The 20884-nt window shown below is 42.8% G+C and overlaps 1 protein-coding gene across 1 annotated transcript; it reads right to left on the bottom strand.

Moving 5' to 3' along the window:
- Positions 1 to 7336: 7336 nt before the first annotated feature.
- Sub1 (SUB1 regulator of transcription) lies at positions 7337 to 19346 on the bottom strand. The gene is made up of 5 exons (XM_052160106.1): positions 19238 to 19346; positions 17025 to 17097; positions 14300 to 14422; positions 9795 to 9903; positions 7337 to 7658 (listed from the first exon to the last, which is right to left on the bottom strand). Exons 2-5 carry the CDS (start codon positions 17094 to 17096, stop codon positions 7579 to 7581), a joined length of 384 nt encoding a protein of 127 aa, XP_052016066.1. The 5' UTR covers position 17097; positions 19238 to 19346; the 3' UTR covers positions 7337 to 7578.
- Positions 19347 to 20884: the final 1538 nt, after the last annotated feature.

Genomic DNA, 20884 nt, shown 5'->3' with positions numbered 1-20884 from the left:
CTCCCTGGTCAGGTGCTAATCCTAGCTCCAAACAGCGAAAACTGGGGCAAGGGTTACTTCAATCAAGTCCACTACTAAAACAATTAACAAAGAATTCTGCTGTCCTCCCGTGCCTGCCACACAAGGCTGTAAGTAAATACGGGCTTAAGGTTTGAAGTTAGACAGAGCCAGAGTTCAAATCCCACCCCTGCCACTTTTGCTATTTGGACCACATCAGTGAGCCTCTGGAAACCTCGACTTCTTCCTATACGAGACGTTGTCTGGTTTTTCCATTTCTCAGAGAATAATGAAAATCGGGTGGGTAAATAAATGCCCCCACGGCTGCTGTCAATGCTTCTCTACCCCAGTTCTCAATAAACGGGACTCTTAACCCACATCTGTGCATAACAGACTCCCCACAGGGCGTTTACAGTAAGGGACGGGTTACAGGAAGGTCGCAGTCAAACCTGTCAGGTTGAACTTTTCAACACTTAGAGGAATTCTAAGCATTCTTAAATTGTGACCTCCCACACATCCCCAATTATTGTTACAGTTTTCAAAAGAAAGGGGGGGAAAGCTGTGAGCCAGGCGTGTCGAGGCTTGCTTTTAATCTCGGCACTCTGGAGGCAGAGACAGGTGGGTTTCTATGGATTCCATCTGATCTACATAGTGAGTTCCAGACCCACTAGGGCTCCACACTGAGACCCTGACCCAAAAATGTAAATACCTAAGTATAAAAGTAAATTAGCAAACCCAGTCTAGGATGCAATTTAGATTCATTTTGAATGTGTGCTTTTCTGATAGAAGCAGATTCCGTTTCAGGTCCCTCCGTGAGGGGCTCAAGTGTGCAGAAATTATCAAGGGTTTCTAAGAGCCTCCTCTGCCTAATGGCTGGCTGCAGAATGTGCAGGAAGCCGTTTCTCGTCTTCAAAAGCAGCAGAGTCCACAGGCTACAAGACCCTACATGATGGATGCCTGGATAACAAAAACTCTGTTACTAACATCTCCGAAGAAAGCCTTGGGGGGCTTCTGAAATTCTTTTCAGTGGGTTTGTATTCAAACTTGAACCCCAGGAGACACTTTCAAACCTGAGGCATAAAACTGTGCTGATGGTCTAGGGTGGCATTTCAGAAGCCACACCAGGAGAAACCACAAGGACGTGAAACCAGCTGCCTCAATTTCAGCAAGTGATAAAAGCAAACAGGTCCGTCCTTGCTTCCTCTCAGAGGCCCGCCCATGCCCAGGGCCACCTAATCCACAGCCTAGTTTCCCAACCAGTCTTTCTCCCTCATTTGAATGGCCTGCACCTTTCCCCACGTGTCATCAGCCCCAGTGAACCTCACTTAGGGAATCTCAGAAATGATGGTTGTACAAATCAAGGAAAAGAAAAACCTCCCGGAATAAATCAAAAGGCATTTATTAAATGATCCCCAATCCTAGATTGGAAGCTTTCGACAGAAGACATTGGGAAAGTGGACATTTTGAGCGGCTGTCTGAGTAAGGGAGTATTCAAGAGTTCTTACCATTCTTATACCAATGTTCATTTTTAAAAAATAAGGCTGTTGTGTTTTGAAGGTGAAATTTCTCCCATAGGCTCATGTGTTTGAACACATGTTCCCCAGCCCGTGTCACTCTTTGAGGAGCTTGCACAACCTTTAGAAAATGGCTCCTTGCTGGAGTAAGTATGTCACTGGGGGAGGGCTTTTAAGACTTGGTTTTCATCTTTAATATATTATTTCATACCTGCATATAACATTTATCATAGCCACCCCACCCCCAGCTCCTCCCAAATCTACCCCCACTCCTAACTTCATGACTTCATTTATTTTATAACCCGCCTAGTACAGTTTGTGCTGACCTGATTACTTAGGGTTGTCAAGTTGTCAAGTTGTAGGGTTGCGTGCCATCCACGTGAACATGGGCGACTCATCAAGGGTTACAATCCTTAAAGAAAACCGACTCTCCCTCTCTCAGAAACCATTAACTGCTCCTCAGCTACTGGATGAAGGCTGAAGAGCCCCTCCCTGCTCTGTGCTTGGGTGCTTGGGTGCTTGGGTGTGTTGGCAACCACAGCTGCTGAGGTCCTGAGGGCAGAGGTCCTGTCCAGACCACGAGACAGCTTTGCAATGATCTTCCTCAGCTCAGAGGTCTTCCCTAACCTCTAGCTCTTAGAATCCTTTTGCCCTCCTCTTCCAAAGAAGATCCCTGAGCCTTGGCGGAAGGAGGCGTTAGTTATATGGCTGTCCCAGCTAAGGCTGAGGACTCCCAGTCTGTACTGCTCAGTTTCGAGCTTCTGCATTCACCAGTGTCCACTGCACAGAGAAACATCTCCAGTGAGGACAGAGCTGCACTTACAGGTATGGAGAGGCAAATGCAGAGGAGACTGTGCTACTACGACCCTTTAGAAGTACATCACTATGGCACTCTGGCAGCACTGGGGACTAGGAACTTCTTAGCCATTAGCTCTTGGCCAGATTTACGGTTCAGGTACCATTTCCTCCTAGGCACTGGGCCTTAATTCCAATCAGAACGCCATGATCACTACTCTAACACGTCGCTACTGTACCCACAGCCATTATCTGGGCACACTGGTCACTACTGTAGCTCACACAGTCCAAGTACAACTGCTGACTTTCCCAACAGCCTACATTGCACCTTCTGGTACTATGAAAGCTGGCCAGAGATTTCCCCCACATCCTACCACCAAATAGGATGCCTTCAGCAACGAGGTCTTACCAAATTCTGAGGGGCAGCCAAGAGCAACAGCCTTTTTTTTTTTTTTGGTGGTGGTGGTGGGTGGTAGGAGGGTCCCTGGGACACCCCTGAACCAACAACTCAAGGAGAGTTGGCATTGGATACTTGGCACTGGACTTTTTGTCAACCTACGTAGGATAGCTCCAGTTAAACTCTTGTATACGTAGATGTATCTCTATGATTAGGAATCAATACTTCCAAGTGGCTTTCTCAAACATCGTCAGTGTTTTCCCTCCACTGCCCTACGTTCTCTCCCCACTTAAGTGTCCTTCCTCATTGTCTGGCCCACCTGCTGTTCTGGCTCTGACCAGCCAGACTGCCACTCCTGCCCCTGTGCCTTCCCTACCTGCAGCCATGTCTTCTTCCCCACCGTGATTGTCACTCTCAAACTCTAAGCCAAAAAAATACAAAGCCTTTCTCCCTGAAGTTGTTTCTGTCGGGGAATTTTATCACAGCAATAGGAAACAAAACTAGGCTGAAAGCTAAATCCATCTTCGACAGTTAACACTGGAACTTCCTAGCACTTTCTGGGACATACTAAAGTCATTACACACAATTTCAGATGTGTTCTAGGTTTTGATGGTAGAAGTACTTGGTCCAGTTTTTCTGAAACAAGGAACATTTTGTGTCCACCAGAGATTCACAGGTAAGGTGCATTGTCAGAATCAAAGGAAGTGGTGTATGTCATGATCTAATCACAGTGGTTATCCAGGAGCCCTGTGCCCAGGGGAAGGGGCAACCCAATGAGGAAAAGGTCCCTTCCCTTTTCACTGGCAGTAAATTTCTCCCTCCCCACTACACCATGATGTGGGCCTGCAGATCCCAACTAAGAAGCAGTCGTCTGTACACGGCCCTGGCAGAGGGCCCTTCTGCAACTCTTCCCATGCCCACACACAAAACGGAGGCCCTATTAGCAACGCGGAACCCAGTGCCATGCCAGAAAGGACACGTGAACACCATAAGCCAATGGAGGGGAGAAAGGGGGTCATGGGAAACCAAGCGAAAGCCTGGCTCTCCTTATTAGGGGTCTCCCGGCTCTGGGACCCGTCTCCAAAGTCTATACTGCTTGCCAATAAAACTTTGCTCTCATTTCAGACTTTTTCTATACGTCTCAATTCTGTTAGAAGATAATACACTGAACTCTAGCCTGCAACAAACTCTAAAAAGCCTGTAAGCAAAACATAGGAACAAGCAGGGTCAGGTCACTATTAGTCCAAGACTAAAATGAGCTTAAGAGGAATTCTAGAGAATATGGACTCTGAAGTCCTTATGGAAGGCAGGAGGGCAAAGACCCATGTGGAAAAATATTTACTTAAATGGACGTCAGCAGACCATGGGTAGTAAATAAGCACATGCAACTTCTTGCATGTGTGTAAAATCCCTTTTATTCTATTCACTTCTTTGATCCATACTACAGGAATCTCGAGTACTACCTTTGTTTTCCCTTCTGACTGGACATTTGCATCCGTATTTTATTAAAATCTAAGGCTGAAATCAGGTTGCAAACATCCTAAGTTACTCTCCCTACTGAAGTTCATACACAGAAAGGTAAGTGAGCTCTCTATATAACTGTGTAATACAACTTGACAAACATGAAGTAGATTTTATAAATGAAAATACAGTGTAGTGGCTTGGATGAGAATGGCTCCCATAGGCTCACATATCTGAATTCTTAGTCATCTGGCAGTGGCACTACTTGAGAAGGACTAGGTGTGGCCTTGTGGCCTTGTTGGATGACGTGTGTCACTAGGGATGGGCCCAGAGTCTGTTCTGCTGCTGCCTGCACATCTGGATGGAGCACTCTCAGCTACTCTCCAGCACCGTGTCTGCCTGTGTGCTGCCTGCTCCCTGCCATGAAGGGGATGGACTATGTCAAACTAACCAAGCCCCAGTAACTGCTTCCTTTTGTAAAAGCTGACTTGGTCACAGTGTTTCTTCACAGCAATAGAACAATGACTAAGACATACCAAACCATTAGACTGCAAAGTATCTTCAGGTGATGCTGTATACACCTGTTTTTCCCATTTGGCACAAGTGGACAGAAAAAAATCATCCCACACCAAGTCCCCGAAGCCCTCAGATAAAGCTAGTACAGATTCTAGAACATCCACAGAGACACGCCAGATAAAGGGACTCCATCTTCAGGTGTGTGAACATGGGATAACACAAGGGTGTATTTCTTGTTTTTATTTCAACATTTAACATATTCACAGGTGGAGTAGTAGGTTCACTGACACCTCCATGGCAGATGAACTAAACAAAGCATACAGGCATTCAGTTACAGAATTACATACATCTCACTATGAGCATGTTTACACTACAGTTTATCTGGGAAAAAAAATGCCTTTCTTAAGAAAAAAAACTTTCGTGTTTCACTACATTATTTTCCATAAAAGTGAACCACAAAGAAATCCAGAAAAGATACCTAATATAACTCAGCAGTTCTAAGACTTCCAAGCTTTATGGCAAGCACTGTGCCGACACTCTGTCAGGAACACTTACGTAAATGTTCAGTCCCTTCCTCCCTTTGCAGCCAGGCCAGGATGCATTTTCTTCCACGGTTCCCCTAAGTTGCTGACTCCAAGATGCTATGCAGAATTGACTGGTTATCACAGCATCTTGACTAGGTAGGTAATGAGGTAGTGTTTCTCAAGTCTTTAGGCATTTGTGAGGCAAAACAAAACAAAATTCGAGTTTTTCTTTTTCAGTGATTGTGGAAATTGGCCAAAGGCTTTTACTTTAAGAGTAAAGCCCATTTGGAAGCCTGCTTCGGAACATATTAAAGGACAAAACCTGAGAGCAGATCTAATTGTTTTAACATTACAAAATAAGACACTTATACCTTCTTCCTGGGAGAAAACGCACTATGATGGTTACTGTTATTTACTCAACAGAATCTAGAACCACCCAACAGGCAGGCTCTAGGCATGTCTGGAGAATTATCTTGCCTACTGTGGACAACTCTGGCTCATGAGCTAAGTCGGGTTAAATGAAAAGGAGAGGGAACAGAGCATACAGTCACTGCCCTCAGCTCCCCGGCTGTGGAGCGATGTGTCCAGATGTGGAGTTCCTACAGCTGTGAGTGAGCAACAACAGCCTGGACCCTGGACTGAGTCAGAATGAACCCTCTCTCCCCTAAGCTGCGTTTGTCAGGGCACTTCAGAAAGAAAGGACACAACAGAAAAGAAACTAAGACACTAAGGAGAAAGGCATTTGAACGCAAAATAAAAGGACCGTGCCCTTTTCTTTTCAGTCTGAAAAGTCCCTCTTTTGTCAACACAATTCTCCTTTACAACACACACACACACACACACACACACACAAATAACAACGCTGGCATAACATTAGTGCAACTACCAACCTAACAAATCATGCCAGGAAGCTTTCCTCGGGGAGACTGACTTTATCATGCTAAGCACTAGCAAGGCCCAGGTAACAGATGACAGACCTCTGCAGATCTTTATATAGCTGTAATGTACGTATGTCCTCTGACTTCATAGCCTAAGACATTTACCTATTATTCCCTCATCTACTCCAAGCCAAAGTTTTATGTTCTAACTATCCTTTCTTTAAATGGCAAATAAGGAATACTTTACAAAACTAATTAATCAATGAAATGCAACACATTACAAGGGGAGCATCCCTCAAGAATGATCTATGGTATATATACACTTTGGTACCTTTAAAAAAAAATATTATCAGTTTGGAATAACATATCTGTGTGGAGGCAAGTTAACCACAGAGGCCTGGCAGATTGTTTTTTAAATTAAATCCTTGATGATTCTATAAAATGCTTAGACAATGGGAATCAAGCTTGTTAATAACACAGTGCAATTCTGATACAGCAGCCCTTGCAGCATTTTTCACGTCTATAAATCGTCCTTGTTAGTATTATTCTACCTAGACCCATCTGTTATCACCAACATATATCACTTAGTTTCAAGAAAGTTCCTTTCTCATCACAGACTAGCTCCCTTCAGTGTGGTGACTTTCCTTTGCAAACATGTTCCCTCAGAACACTAGGCCCTTTTCCCTGGGGCAAGATCCCTAAAACATGTGCCTGTTTTACTTAATCATGGTTAAAATGAAAACCAATGGAAATGTCTATCAAACTCAGTTAACATCAAGTCTGGAAGTCTCTTGTCCAGATTAAACGTAAAAAACAGCCAACTCTAAAAACTGGTCACGTAACCTACCATGACTATTAGAATGTAATAGTAAGCCAATACATTTCACAATTTTTACAAGTCTAATTTAGTTTAATATCTGACTTTATAACCATCATCCCAGCATGAATGATTACTGAGTGACAGCTCATCAGACAAAGTCACTATGTTCTGCAGACCAAGTAACATCTACACAGAGCACTATGAATAATGGCATACACTTGCTTGGAGTTATCATTTAAGCCACGTTACCAAACAGAATAAAATTCAGTAAATCTGGCTGGAAAGAAAGATACATCTCACAAAGCAATCTAAGAAACTCAATGCAATACAAATCCTTCTGAATGTAAGCCGACTCAACGATGTGCCTACAAAGGCTGTTCTTTTGGACTTAAACAGTAACTAGGTTTTTTTTTAATCAAAAAAGGCTACCACAGTTAGGATTGTAATGATCTGACTTTTATTTTACACTAGGTAGGGGGCACAAAGCAATCCTCTTTAATAAAGTTGACAATTAGCTTTACTTAGAACATTTTAATAATGCACATTAAAAAAAATTTTTTGTCTTACAAATTGTTCTGCAATCCAAATATACAACAGCTTGGAAAACAACATTTAGAAAACAAAAGCCAATGTAAAAAGACAACTACAACAGTACAGGTCTGCTATGGCTCAGATTTTACAGCTTTCTTACTGCATCGTCTATGTCAGAGATCTGCTCCTTCAGCTGGCTCCACTGTTCCATGTTTAAAGAAATACCTAAACAAGGTTTAAGAAATACAAGGTGAAAATCAAGCCTCTTGAGGGATTTTGATATGTCCAAATATTTGCATCAAAATTGTCATTTCGCTTATGTGGATTTTTAGTGTTGAGGACAGAACCCAGACCTCACGCATGCTACATACACACTCTAGTACAGTTACCTAACCAGGCGCCTTTTGAATGGCACTCTAGAATATAAAAGTTTTGTAAGCAATCTATGTTGATATTAAAATCTTACATTTGTTAGTCACAGGTTCAATTTTATAACCGGTTTAACTTCTAACAGTGCATCTACATATGCCTATTTTGACCAATAAGAACTAATAATAATCTAAAGATATGTCAAAAATATGTACAGTCTAAACGGACCCATATTTGGCATAAGTTGGCAGTTTTACATCCTGTCTCTTCCAACATTTTTTCCATATTTCCACCAAATTTCAAGGTGGTTAGCTCTGTGCAGTTATTCCATTCCACTGTGGGAAACTCCTCAGAGTGACTCAAAAGGGGCATGATAGGATGCAGAGTTCAGATACAGGTGCGAGAGCACTCTGGAATGGTGCTATCCAGAGGAGGCCCAGCCTCACCTTCACTGGCAGCAGGTTCTAGACTCAGGTTCTTAGTGAGACTTACACATCAAAGGGTGGTTATAATGTATCAAATCAGATATTATGAAACCTTAGCCTAACATCCAATACAAGCAAACATTGTATTTTTCAGAAAACTGCTGAGGGACCATGAAATTGCAGAAGAGAATGCAATAGGCAGCAGTATGGAAAACCTTTGAGGCTAACTGAATTCCTTCAGGAAACATTTGTGAGAATGAAATATAGAATTAGCCACTGTGGAAAATCCTGAATGAAAACTCAGACAGAAATAATCCATTAACTTAAAAAAAGGAGGCTTCTAAGACATACTGGAAAACTGCATGAAAGAAGCGGCACCTTTAACAGTGGACAGAACAATACTAGAAGAAAGCATCTTTTCCTTTTATTAAAAATCTGACACATTTATTCCCTGAGTGGGTGCTCACATGCATACACGCATGGGCTCCCCCGTGCCACAGTGCTCACAACAGTGTAGGCAGATTCCATTCTCTCCTTCCACCTCATGGAGCCTGGGGAATCACACAGCTTGGCACCAAGTGCCTTCACCTGCTGAACACCATACCTTACCGGCCCAAGAAAGCATTTTCACCAACTAAATCAACATAGAGCACAGAACTGCATAAATTTAGGTAGTGTAGTGGTTAATGTTTTTTCAAAGTTCATTAGCATAGCATGCACAACAGTTCACCATGACATTTCCTGCATGTATATAATGTATTTCACCCTCCCCTCCCCTCTCCAGCGCCCCATTTCCCACCTGTTCATCACCCCTCTTTCCAGCCAATACTGTGTGTGTGCCTTTGTTGATGATCCCTGGAGCACAAGGACAAGCTAACAGTTCCTCTTGACCATCAACTTGATGGATTTAGAACTATCGTGAACACACCCTGTGAGTGTCAAGGAGGGTGTTTGTGGGCAGGTTAAATTGATAAAGGAAGTCCCACCCTAAATGTGGGTAGCTCCACCCACCTATAGCCTCGGTGACACCAAGCTGAGTAAGCCCCAGCACACTCTGTCCTCGTCCTGACTGGCCCCCATGGGAGCAGCTACCTTCCTCCTTCTGACTGGGTCAGAATAAACCCTTCCTCCCTGAAGTTGCTTCTGTCTCCTATTTTGTCACAAGAAAACTAAATAGAAGTTGATGCAAATGCTTTCTCCCTACTTGTAACAGAATAAACTGTTTCTACATGCCAAGAGGCTTAGAACTAAGAGGACAGAGACCTTTAAGGCTTCTGTATTAAAGAACATCCTGCTAGAGTCCAAAGCAGACACTAAACCCAGGAGTTTTCTACTTCTCATTTTAGTTTCCAAAGTAATGCCTAATCTGCCTCAGAACTGATAAAAATGACGTTAAAGTTAGAGATCAATTCAATGCAACATTAGGATGCTGTTTTCCTAGGTTTCATTACAAATTGATTATAAAAGATCAACCAAGTAAGGCTAATCCTTAAAGTGTATACCCTGTAACAATTTAAGGTAAGAATTCAATCAACATTAACATCAAACTGAAGAAATAAAACCTCACCTTTTCTCCCTGGTTTCATTTCACCTTCTGAGTCCATCCAATATTCTCTAATATCAATTAGAATTTTTCCTTTAAAGTCCCGAACACTGACGTATCTCATCTTTCCAATCTAGCAAAGAGATAGAAAGAAATGCATAGACAGAGGTTTTAAATTTATATTCACAACTTGTGCTTGTAATCCTGGAATAAGTATTCAACTGTAAGGGGGGGGGGGTGAGTACACACGCGCGCGCATGTATGTCCACATGTGACTTCCAGAGAACGACTTCAGGTGTCTTTCTCCATCATTCTCTGCCTTGCCTTGACAAGATCTCGCACTGAACTAGAAGCTCACTGTTAAGTTGGCAGGATCTGTCACTTATGCCCCTCAGTGCTGGGATTACAGCCATCTCAGCCGAACGACACCTAAGGAGGGTGCTGAGCACTAAAGCTCAGGTCCACATGTCTGTACAAGCTTGTCTGCTTATTGAGCGTTCTTCAGTCTCACTTTAAAATTTATGAATATTAATAAAACACAGGAAATAGAATGGATGTCCTTTGACAAAAATAGAAACATAACATGTTCTAATAATCCCACTTTGGGGATAAGATATATATTTAACAGACTGGAGAAATGCATATTCAGAAGATTCTCCTGTGTGAACATCAGAACATAAGACAATTTACACACTATGGTACCAATCCTAAAGTATCCTCACTGAATATGTATGTGTTCAACTGACTGACACTGAGGCAGCACATAACTGCACATCCAAAACTGGCAATCGAGTCTCCAAGAGCTCTTACATGTCCTTAATCGCACTTTTCATAACAGCTAAGTAGAAGCAACCCAAAAGTCTATCTCTAGATGAGGACACAAATAGAACATGGCTTACACATGCAATGGAACACTACTCAGAGTGTTCCATTATATAGGTAATCCTGTCTACGCTATAGCATTGTGCTAAATGAAATAAGCCACTCTTAGAATAACAGCTGTACTGTCTGATTCAACCTAAATGAGATGCCTACAGGCTAATGCAGTAAACTCAGAGAAATCAAAAAGTAAACACCTCAGGAGGCAGAGGCAGGCAGCTATGTTCAAGGTTAGCTTAGTTTACACATAGCAAGTTCCAGGCTACCCAAGGTGTGCTGGTTGAACAGGAATAGCCACTGCCACCAAGTCCTATGAGGTGGAATGGTTGGCCCACAGGACTGGAACTATTGGGACGTGAGGCCTTGTTAGAGTTGGTATGACCTTACTGGAGGAAGTGTGTACTGTTGTTGGTTTAAACAAACAAACAAAAAAATCACAATCGTTTGATTTTACCAATGAGGTCGTGGGAGTCATTTGCTGGGGTGGAAACCTGCTAGCTCAGAGAGCACCTCCTCAGCCGACTTACCACCAGGAATGCCCTTTCTCTCACGCCATCTCACACAAACTCCTTCAAACTCAATGTGCCCCCCCCCCTACTTCCTGTGCATCGATCTATCTGTTCTCCTGACTTCTCTTACTCTGTTTTTTTTAATGGTCCTATGCTCACTTCCTGTCAATTGGTCACTTGTTCTATTTCTTGACCAATGGTTGATTTTACTTAATCCTCTTTACAAAATTCAAGCAGAAAGAACTTCTGACTAAAAGGTATGTGCTAAGGCTGAGCCACACAACTAAAAACAGGTTTTTTCCAGTAAATAACACAATCTCAGGGTTCAGTGTGATCAAATATCCTGCAACACTGTATACACTCGTGGGGGAGAGCTTGGAGGTCTCAAGCTACACCCAGTGTGGCTCCCAGTAGCTTTTGTTACCTTCAGACTAAGACATAGATAGAACTCTCAGTTCTTCCTCTAGCACCATGCCTTCCCTGCACACCAACCACCATGCTGATAATGGACTAAAACCTATAAAACTATAAGCCAGCCCTCATTAAAAGTTTTTCTTTATATACAGAGTTGCCATGATCATAGTGTCTTTTCACAGCAACAAAAACCATAGCTAAGAAACAGGCCCACATACTGAGACCTTGTCTTTAAAAAATAAAGAAAGAAAAAACATCCTGGTGGCTTACCATTAACTATGTGATTTGAGTGTCCCTACTTTCTAGATTCAGTAAACGTAGAGTGTGGCACTAAAGCAGACAGACATATGTCAAGAATTAAGAACGCAGCCCAAAATAAGACATACATTTAATAAACTCGCCAAGTTATTTAGGAAAGATCAAACTATTCAAGGGAAGGACAGAGGTGGTGATGTGAATGGAACGGCCTCCTTAGGCTCTTAGGAGTGTCACTATTTAAAAGATGAGGGCACAGGTCTTGTCAGGGCAGGTGCAGCCCTGTTGCAAGTGTGTCATGTCACTGGGAATGAGCTTTGAGGTTTCAGAAGCTCCAGCCACACTCAGTATCTCTCCACTCCAGCTGCCCGAGGATCCAGATGTAGAATTCAGCTACTCTCCAGCAAGACATTTGCCTGCCCCACCATGCTTCTTGCCATAGTGACAAGGAACTAAACCTTAGCTGAACTGTAAGCCAGCTCCAATGAAATGTTTTTCTAAGTTACTGCTGTTACGATGTCTCTTCACAGCAACAGAACACTGACTAAGACAGACGTCTTCATAACAAGCAGAACTGTAGATGTACGCTACAGGTGGATCTGAGTCTAGAACTAGCTCTATTCTGTAGACTACAGAGCTAGTTCTATGGCAGCCAAGGCTACACAAAGAAACTTTCTCTCAAGAAACCAAACAAAAAAGAACCAAAGCTCTTTTTTCACAGTGAGAAAAATTATCCCCTAAAAATAAACCCCATTTCTCAAAAATCTCTAATAAAACAACCTGTGAAAGCCATGGAAATATATGTCTACAACCTCTGCACTTGAGAAGAGGCATTAAAAACTCTAATCTAGCCTATTCTATATAGTGGCTTCCAGTCAGCCAGAGCTATAAAAAAAGACCCTCAGCTCAGACTCCCCCCACACACCAGGCCAGAGGTGTCATTATTCTACAAGTAAATAGGAAAGCACACAGTTAGCATAAGTGATTTAAAAAAAAAAAAAAAAGCCAAGATACAATAATAAAACTGGATATTCCAAAGCACTTCTTGACAAACACTAAGAAATACTCTAGCCAATTTTATATTTATCCTGCCCCAGTTTCTTCTTGTACTTAAAAGTCAAATGGCCCTGGAAGATCTTCACCAAACAGACTTCTGATACTGAACAGACTCCTCAGGCTTCAACCACAAAGGCTCTGTAATGCACACATAACTGAAGCTCCTTCCGACTTCAAGCATTAACTAACCCTCCTGCTTGAAAATGCTTCCTCTGCCCACACTGCACAGCTGGCTTAACCTTAAGATTTAGGTGCCACTTCTTTTTAACAAGATTCTCACGCCTACTCTCTCAATCTGTCCACTACTTCTCAGGATGTATTGTCATTTTTACTATGCATGTGTAATCACAGTCCCCTAAAATTCCACGAGGCTACAGATCACATTCCACATGGCTTACTAGAACCTGGCAAAGCCTGAATGAAATAGAACACAGTAAGCATCCAATTTATTATCCATTTGATCAATAATAGCATTCTTTCAAATTCCTCATCACATAATTATCAAACTAGTCTTTGCCCTGAAATCATACTCAAGTCAAAGAACTGAAACCTATAACTAATTAATCTACATTTTGTCTCTTTCTTTCTTCCATACTTTTAGTTTTCTTTTACCACTTTATCAGCTTATATCCTTTCTTCTCTCATCATGCATTTACAAATCTCTCACAAGCTGCTATGGCCTCCTCTCTTTAGTTTATGTGTTCTTTGGTAGTTCGATATTTAGTTGAACACATGAAAAAGCCAACAAGAATAATTGCCAGCCAAGCCCCCCAGGTGCTACAGGAGACTGTGCTCAGTGGCCACATTCACTATCGGGTCTACCTCACTCACAGGTAGTCCTTCTTTGCCACCGTCTTTGTAGTCGTCATTCTCCCTTATCAATACAAATCAAAGTCTATAATTGTCTCTGCTATCTCACAGCACCATTTCCTCACAATGCCTCATCTCACACATCAGTGTTGCAGTGAGGCATATACTGAGTTGCTAAAAGCACATAATAAATCAAGATGCCAAGCAGCCCTCCTGGGTCTCCATCTCACTCCATTGACTCTCCCCGCTGCCCCTTTCCTTTCTCCAGTGCTTACGCTCAGACTCCAGGCCTGAACATGCCACCCCAGCACTTTACACAGATTTCTCTCAAATACTATCAAATTTACATTTTCCAATCAAATTGCTTCTCCCAAATATTCGGCTCTAACTTTTTTTTGGGGGGGGGGGGGGGCTTTCTGTAACCTTTAGATTTGTATCATTTAAATATAGTAAAACTAGACTTCTAGACTTTACCAATAGCCAGAATTAAACAAATTACCTTCACCACCTACTCAGTTACTAAACATTGGTCAAGAGGATTTCGAGGTTAGACCAGCATGCTATCAGGTGAGTGCCGCCCCGCTGGCCGGGACGCAGCCGACCTACCTGGAACATGTTGTCATCTCTGCCGCTGCTGCTCTGCTTGGAGGACGCCAGAGCTCGAGAAGTCTCGCCAGGCTTTTGTTTCTTCACAGGTTTCTCTGGAACAACTTGCTTTTTCCTCTTTAACTAAAAAAGAAAAGAAAGGCAAGAATACACACATGTGAAGTTCAAAACACTTCATTAAAGAGTTAGTCAAATTTCTGACTTATTAAAAGAAAAATATGTACATTAAAAAATTTTAACTATGAGTCTAGTCTTCACATTACTAGCAATATTTTTACCCTCTACTCTCAAAATCCCCAAAGACACCTCAGATGTTCAAACAGTGATCTTGTGGACTAGAACCCATACACTACTCTGTGGGAAGAGAAAGAGAAGCGGCCTGTAACTTCTGTATAAACTTTTGGAAACCACAAATCTACCCAAAGCTTTCCTCTCTGATTTTCTTTTTAAAAACCAACATACAGTGGCATACTCTAACCCTGCCTAAGGCTGAGGCAGGAAAGCTGAAGATCAAGCAACAAACAAAACCAAAGTATTTATGACAAAAACATGAATACTTACTAATTCCTTGACTATTCCAGCCTGGACAACATAGCAAGCTCCAGGACAGTTGGGGCTACATAATGAAACTCTATCTTAGGGGGAAAAAGTTTGCCTTGATAAACAGAGTTATCTAATACCAGGGACTGAAAATCAACACCTCAAAAACTTCTTCAGCACTATGAATGTTGAAGATAGATGTAATAAGACTAACACTCAACCTCATTATTTTAGAAGCAGCACTAGTATAAAAGAATTTTATATAGCCTCATTTTCAAAATGAGCTAAAAGCTAAAAAAAATAAAAATTTAAAAACCCACTTAAGTTCCCAGCCCGAACAGTAGAGGGCAGGCATGGTCCTTCTTAGTGGACAAGCACAAACTAGTTTATTAAATATTACTAAAATATTACTAAACTTATATTAAACTTATTGAGGCTAGGATAAGAATACACTATGAAATGAAAACTGTGGATAAATTTAATGTGTGAGACAAGCTACAAAATCAGCAAGGTGGCAATCCTCTGGACTGGTGCACATTCTGCAAATAACCTCAGTATCAGTTATGCACACACTTAAGAGGTTTTACTGATACAAGTTCTAAAAAGACTTCGAGTACAGCTATGTATGATGTTTAAAGCCTTATTTCAAACTATGATACTATTGTCTATCTTTACATTTATAGGCTCCAACTTTCCAAAATTCTCCTATAGAGTTCCCTTTTCTTAGGTAGTAGAGAGGCAAAATAAATAAAACAAAACCTAAACAGTAACAAAAACTTTAAAAAAATGTTAAAAAGAAAAGGAGAAAGTTGTTGCTTTAAATAAAACAGGATCCCCAGTATCCCTGGTGACCTTGAACTTCTGACCCTTCTGCTTCCATCTCCAGTGCTGGGGGATCAAGCCTGGGACTTCCTGAGTGCTAGGTGAGCCTCTACCAACTCAACTATAAAACTAGCCTTACCTGCTGCTTTTACACATTTGTAAACCACAGGTACACTAATTACTTATTTTCAACAAAGCAAGTAAACAAATATGGGCAAATACAATGTGTTCAATTTCTAGGATATGACTGTCTATTCAGATAAAAATTTCTATTAAGATACGGCTGTGTGGAAGGAAGTCTTGACCACACGATGAACTGCTCTGTTACACTTCACTGCTGTGATCAACTGAGTGGAATGAAGTTGACAAAACAATGATCACCTAACACAGAAAGAGCGTATTCTGACAAAATGGGTATTTTGTGTTTGCTGTGCTCAATGACTTTATTTACTAAAACCAATTAACTTTTAAAGTTAAAATGAACCAAAACCAGTAATTTGAGAAAAGAGAAACAATGCCTGAGAAACCTGTCAACATTAATGCTTCCATTCAAAACTTCACACAGCTCAGTAGTGACTTACTACCTATGTTAGGCAGGGCTGTGGAAATTTTATTACTATCATTTGTGTCTGTTGTATTTGTGATGCCTGTATATGGGTACACGAGGTTAGGGCAAACTTGGTATAATGGGGTCTCTTCTCCTACCATGTGGAGGAACAGAGAGACCAAACTCACCTGAGCCACCACAGCTGGCTACATTAATTGAATGATATACATTTCTAAATAATGGTTAAGTAGTGTCTTTGGCCTAATTAGAATTCTAGTGCTCTAGAGTCTAAGAAAGCATTTCTGTTGACTTCTGGTTACTAAAGGTGCTCAATAGAGGACTTGTGTAGTCTGAGATGGGTCCCTATTCATGAGGCTGAGGTGTAAGGACAAAAGTCCAAGGTCAGCCCATCAACTTATGAGACCCTGTTGCAAATAAAAAGGAGGGCTAGAGCTATAGCAAGCACTTGCCTGGGATGCACTGGGCTGCCAGGCTGAACCCCAAGTACAACGCAAAGACTGCCTAAGTCTGATGTAAATGAGTCTAGAATTTAATATTCTACTCAAGGAAACCATTTGTCATTTACCTTTACAAAAATACCCTTGCAGATTCTCACCCATTCTGAGCCTAGCATTGGTGACACCATCCCAGCCCACAGGGAAACTTAAAGTGGTTGGAGAAAGTCTAGGATCTATAGCAAAACCTATCTAAAAAGACTGGCAGACCTTTCCCTTCAAAACTAAATGTCAGCATTATAGAACAATTAATGCACCATACATTTTGTTCTATAAAGGAACTTGGTAGAGTAAAAGTCACCTTTTTTTCAACTTCACTGTCAGAATCACTGCCTGAAGAGCTTGAAGAAACAAGTTCCTTTGATTTAGGCATTCTGAAAGAAAAAGACATCAATCACATGAATAATTTACAAGGTGTTTTAGGATGTTCATCTTACCTCTCCCAGTCCAAAACAAAAACAATGAATATTAAACAATAAATAACTTCCACGGCTCAGTCTGCCTTTCTGTGGTTCTGGAATCATTACACTGAGCACATGTCTAAATTGCAGATAACAAGCACAGCCAAGTGTTCTGACCCCAGTGAGGACAAAGAAATGAAAGCCATGTGCACATTCCTTCACCTGCTCAAAGTCAATGGGTCTCTTTAACAACTGATTTTAGAGGGGTTACAAAGTTTGCGGGTAGACTGAAAGAAAGCAGCTGAGAATAATTACTTTAAAAATCAAAAGAAATGTACATAATTCCATTCACATTAAGATTAGAGGACCAGGTACAACATAAACAGCTTACCTATGTAAGTGTGATACCTAATTAATTTTGCCCTAATAAATCATCTTGTACATGCTTTGTGTACACTAGTTGTGACTTTGTGACCACACTATCAAAACAACAGGCAACAATCAGAGTGCACAATGTTACACACAATTCACAATTATTTCGCACTGATTTTCTACTTAGGGCAATATATAAAATGTGAAGGCTTTATGTGCAAGGCACAACTCACCACAGGCACACAGCCCAGAGCATGCTGTTTATTTAGTGCATAAAACAAAAGGCAGAGACTACTCAGTGTAGCCCACTTTTCAAGGAGTCCGTAGGCAGGCCCCAACTACTTTTCAAGACACACCAGGTGGTAAACCAGGTGGCAAAAGCTATTTACCAATTTTCTGCTCTCTCCACCTAAATAAACTTATTAATTTCTGTATGGCTTAAAGGTCCTAATAAACAACAGATTCTGTAAATGCTAAAGAAAAATACTTCAATTCCTACCTCCTACATCAAAAATATCATATATTATATATATATATGTATGTATATATATATTATATATATCATATATTATATATATCCATCCCAGTTCTCTATAGACCAAACTGGCATTCATGTTCAAAATAGGAGGTCAGGGCAAAACTGGGCTATCCAAATCCAGACCACGACCGTGCCTTAAGGGTGATAAAACCTGAAGGGAGCAGCAAGGCTCCTAACCAGTTCCATTCGCTTGTCCTCCTACTGCTCCATTTCACAACCTGACCTCCAACATCAAGTTTCCCAAGCTGGCTGTTCACACAACTACACAAAACCTGTTTCTGAAAGAGAACTAACTGCACACAAACAAACCTTTCACTTGCAAACAGCCAGCCCCATCTATCTCCCATTACGAAAAGCTGTCTAGGGAACTAAAATTACTTCAAAGAACCACGTCATTATCTAACCTAAATCTACCCAATAAGAAAACAATGTTACTGGTAACTAAAGCCAGCCCGTCCCCTATTAATTGGACTTTTAACTTTAATGAGGCCTTTATGGGGGGGCTTCTTTGGGTCGGGGGTGGGGGGAGTTCGTAATTCGAGCAGCAGGTAACGAAAGGGGTGACCGAAGAGTTTATCCTGATCAGTCGGTGGGGGAAGGAGTACTGAAAACATCCCCGAGCGCGAGGCCCTCGTGGGCGAGAAGGCGCGGGGCGCCGTGGGGGGCCGCGGCCAGGAAGCTCCAGAGAGCCCCGAGGCTAGGGCTGGGGCTACGACCGCTCGCTCTCAGGAAGGGGGCGTGGGGCGCCGAGAGCGTGCGGGAGAGGAGGGCCTTGCGCCAGCGCCATTTTATCCTCGCCCTGGAGCCCAGCCACGTTCGCCGAGGCGCGCCCCCCGCCCCTCAACCCAGCGGGGCCAGCGTCCCCGGGGGGCTTCCCGAGCGTGGCGGTCGGAGTAGGGGCAGGCAAGCGCAGCCTCTAGGCAGACCGCGAGCGCCTCCGCCCGGAGCCCCGCCAACACAGTCCGAGGGGCGCGCGGCCATCACCCGCCGCTCCCCGCCCGCCCGCACGCGCCCACCGCCACGGCTCGGCTCCCGGAGCGGCCACCACATGAGGCCCCGCGGGGGCGCGGGCAGGAGCAGAGGCCCTTCAGAGCTGCCATTTCTCCCAGCCGTGGCCGGCAAGGAGAGCGAAGAGGCCGCGGCAGCCTGGGGTCGGCCTGGCCGCAGCCTCGAGGAAGGGGGCCTGGGGTCCCGCGCACTCACGCTCCGCTCCAGCCGACCAACAGCCTCTAGCTCGTTCGCTTGCTCCGGACTGACAGAGAGCCGGAAGTGACGGCAACTTAGAGGTCCTGGCTCCGCCCAATGGCACGAAGGACACGTGAAGGGGCGTGGCCTCGCCAGCCAACCGACAGCCGGCCCTTTCCAGGGCCTTAAAGGGACCGCTACAGATCTTGACATGGATGATCCTAAAAGGGAGATGGCGCCGCAGTGAGATGCTACACAGCTTAGGCCTGACATGAAAGAGAATGAGGTGTAGATGAAACATAAATGACAAGCACGGAGCTTTGCCCTTGCAAATAGCTTGTATATAGTACAGCTATATAAATGCTGTACTGAAATGACGGGGCTATACTGAGAAAGAACAATCTGCTGACCCATTTGCCCACAAACGATTTTCCGGTTCCACCTTTAGTATCTGACTCAAGCTGCTAAAATCCAAAGGAAGCAAGCCAGGGAGGCGCACTATTTAATTCAGAAAGTCAAAGAAATCTTAGAAATGTCCTTAGCCACGAAACCTTTATCCTTAAAAAACAGAGTTCTGGGGATCCAAAGTAATTTTGGTTTGAATGTAAAATCTCCCTGTGGGCTCATTAATTGAGGATCTGTTTTTCAACTGATGACCTTTTCAGAAGAGACTGGATCCTGAGGGCTCTGCCTTAATCAGTGAATTACTGCTCTGATGTAGTCATAATATGATGGCATTATGACAAGGTGGTGAAAAGTAAGATTTTGAGCCCGTTGGAGGTCAGGGTGTGTCCTTGGGGGCTACATTTCCCCCGGATCCCTACCAGGGACTTCTGCCTCACCAGCAGCCTAGAAAACAGGAGCTGAGAAGTACTGGAGATGGAAATCGAGCCACACTGAATCTCCATCCCTTTGTCTACGAACACGGGTACAGCGTCTCGCAGAGGAAATCCATTCCACCAGCACAAATAACCAAAGGCAGATGTCTTAAGATGTGTGTTTGATGATTTCCTACTGTAGCCACAACAGAGTTCTGTTTATCACATAGATTTACATACGGCATTTTACAACTACTGATTATACTGTTTCTAGAGTTGAAATGATCATTGTCTTCAATCTGACAGCAGCAAAAATTAATAAGTGATTCAAATCCTGTACTGACTCAACACATCTACCTACTGGAAGGTAAGGAAGTGCCCCAGGCATCCCTACTGAGTGCAGAGTCCAACTAGAGCAACATGGTCAGAAATAAAACAAGGGAGGAGTCTTTGTCTAGGAAGCTCTACACATGGGCAAACAGAGCTATAGGTTGCCCTGAAAGAGGTAACAGGGACAATATAGAGCAATCTGCCTGGTGCCAAAAATATCTTGGTCTGGGCTGTAGTTACACATAGCACGCAGATAAAACATTTCATGTACCATTTGTGCTTTTTCCAGTGTAAAGGTATACTTCGATAAATATTAAAATAAAAAGGTTGAAATTAAATTGTAACCTGGCACGGAGACTATTATTACAGCAACTGTAGAGGCCAAGATGGCTCATTCCGGGCCAGCCTGATCTCTGATAAATTGCTTTTCCTCAAGTTAGGTTTTATAGCAACTGACAGAACTAAAGACTGAGTGGGGTGGGGTTCGGGGGGTGACAAAGATCATCATTTTGGATTT

This window comes from Apodemus sylvaticus, chromosome 16 (genome assembly GCF_947179515.1).
Source record: "Apodemus sylvaticus chromosome 16, mApoSyl1.1, whole genome shotgun sequence".
NCBI classification, from domain to species: Eukaryota; Metazoa; Chordata; class Mammalia; order Rodentia; family Muridae; genus Apodemus; species Apodemus sylvaticus.
The sequence above is the reverse complement of the archived record's forward strand: the minus strand, read 5'-3'. Positions and strand labels throughout refer to the sequence as shown.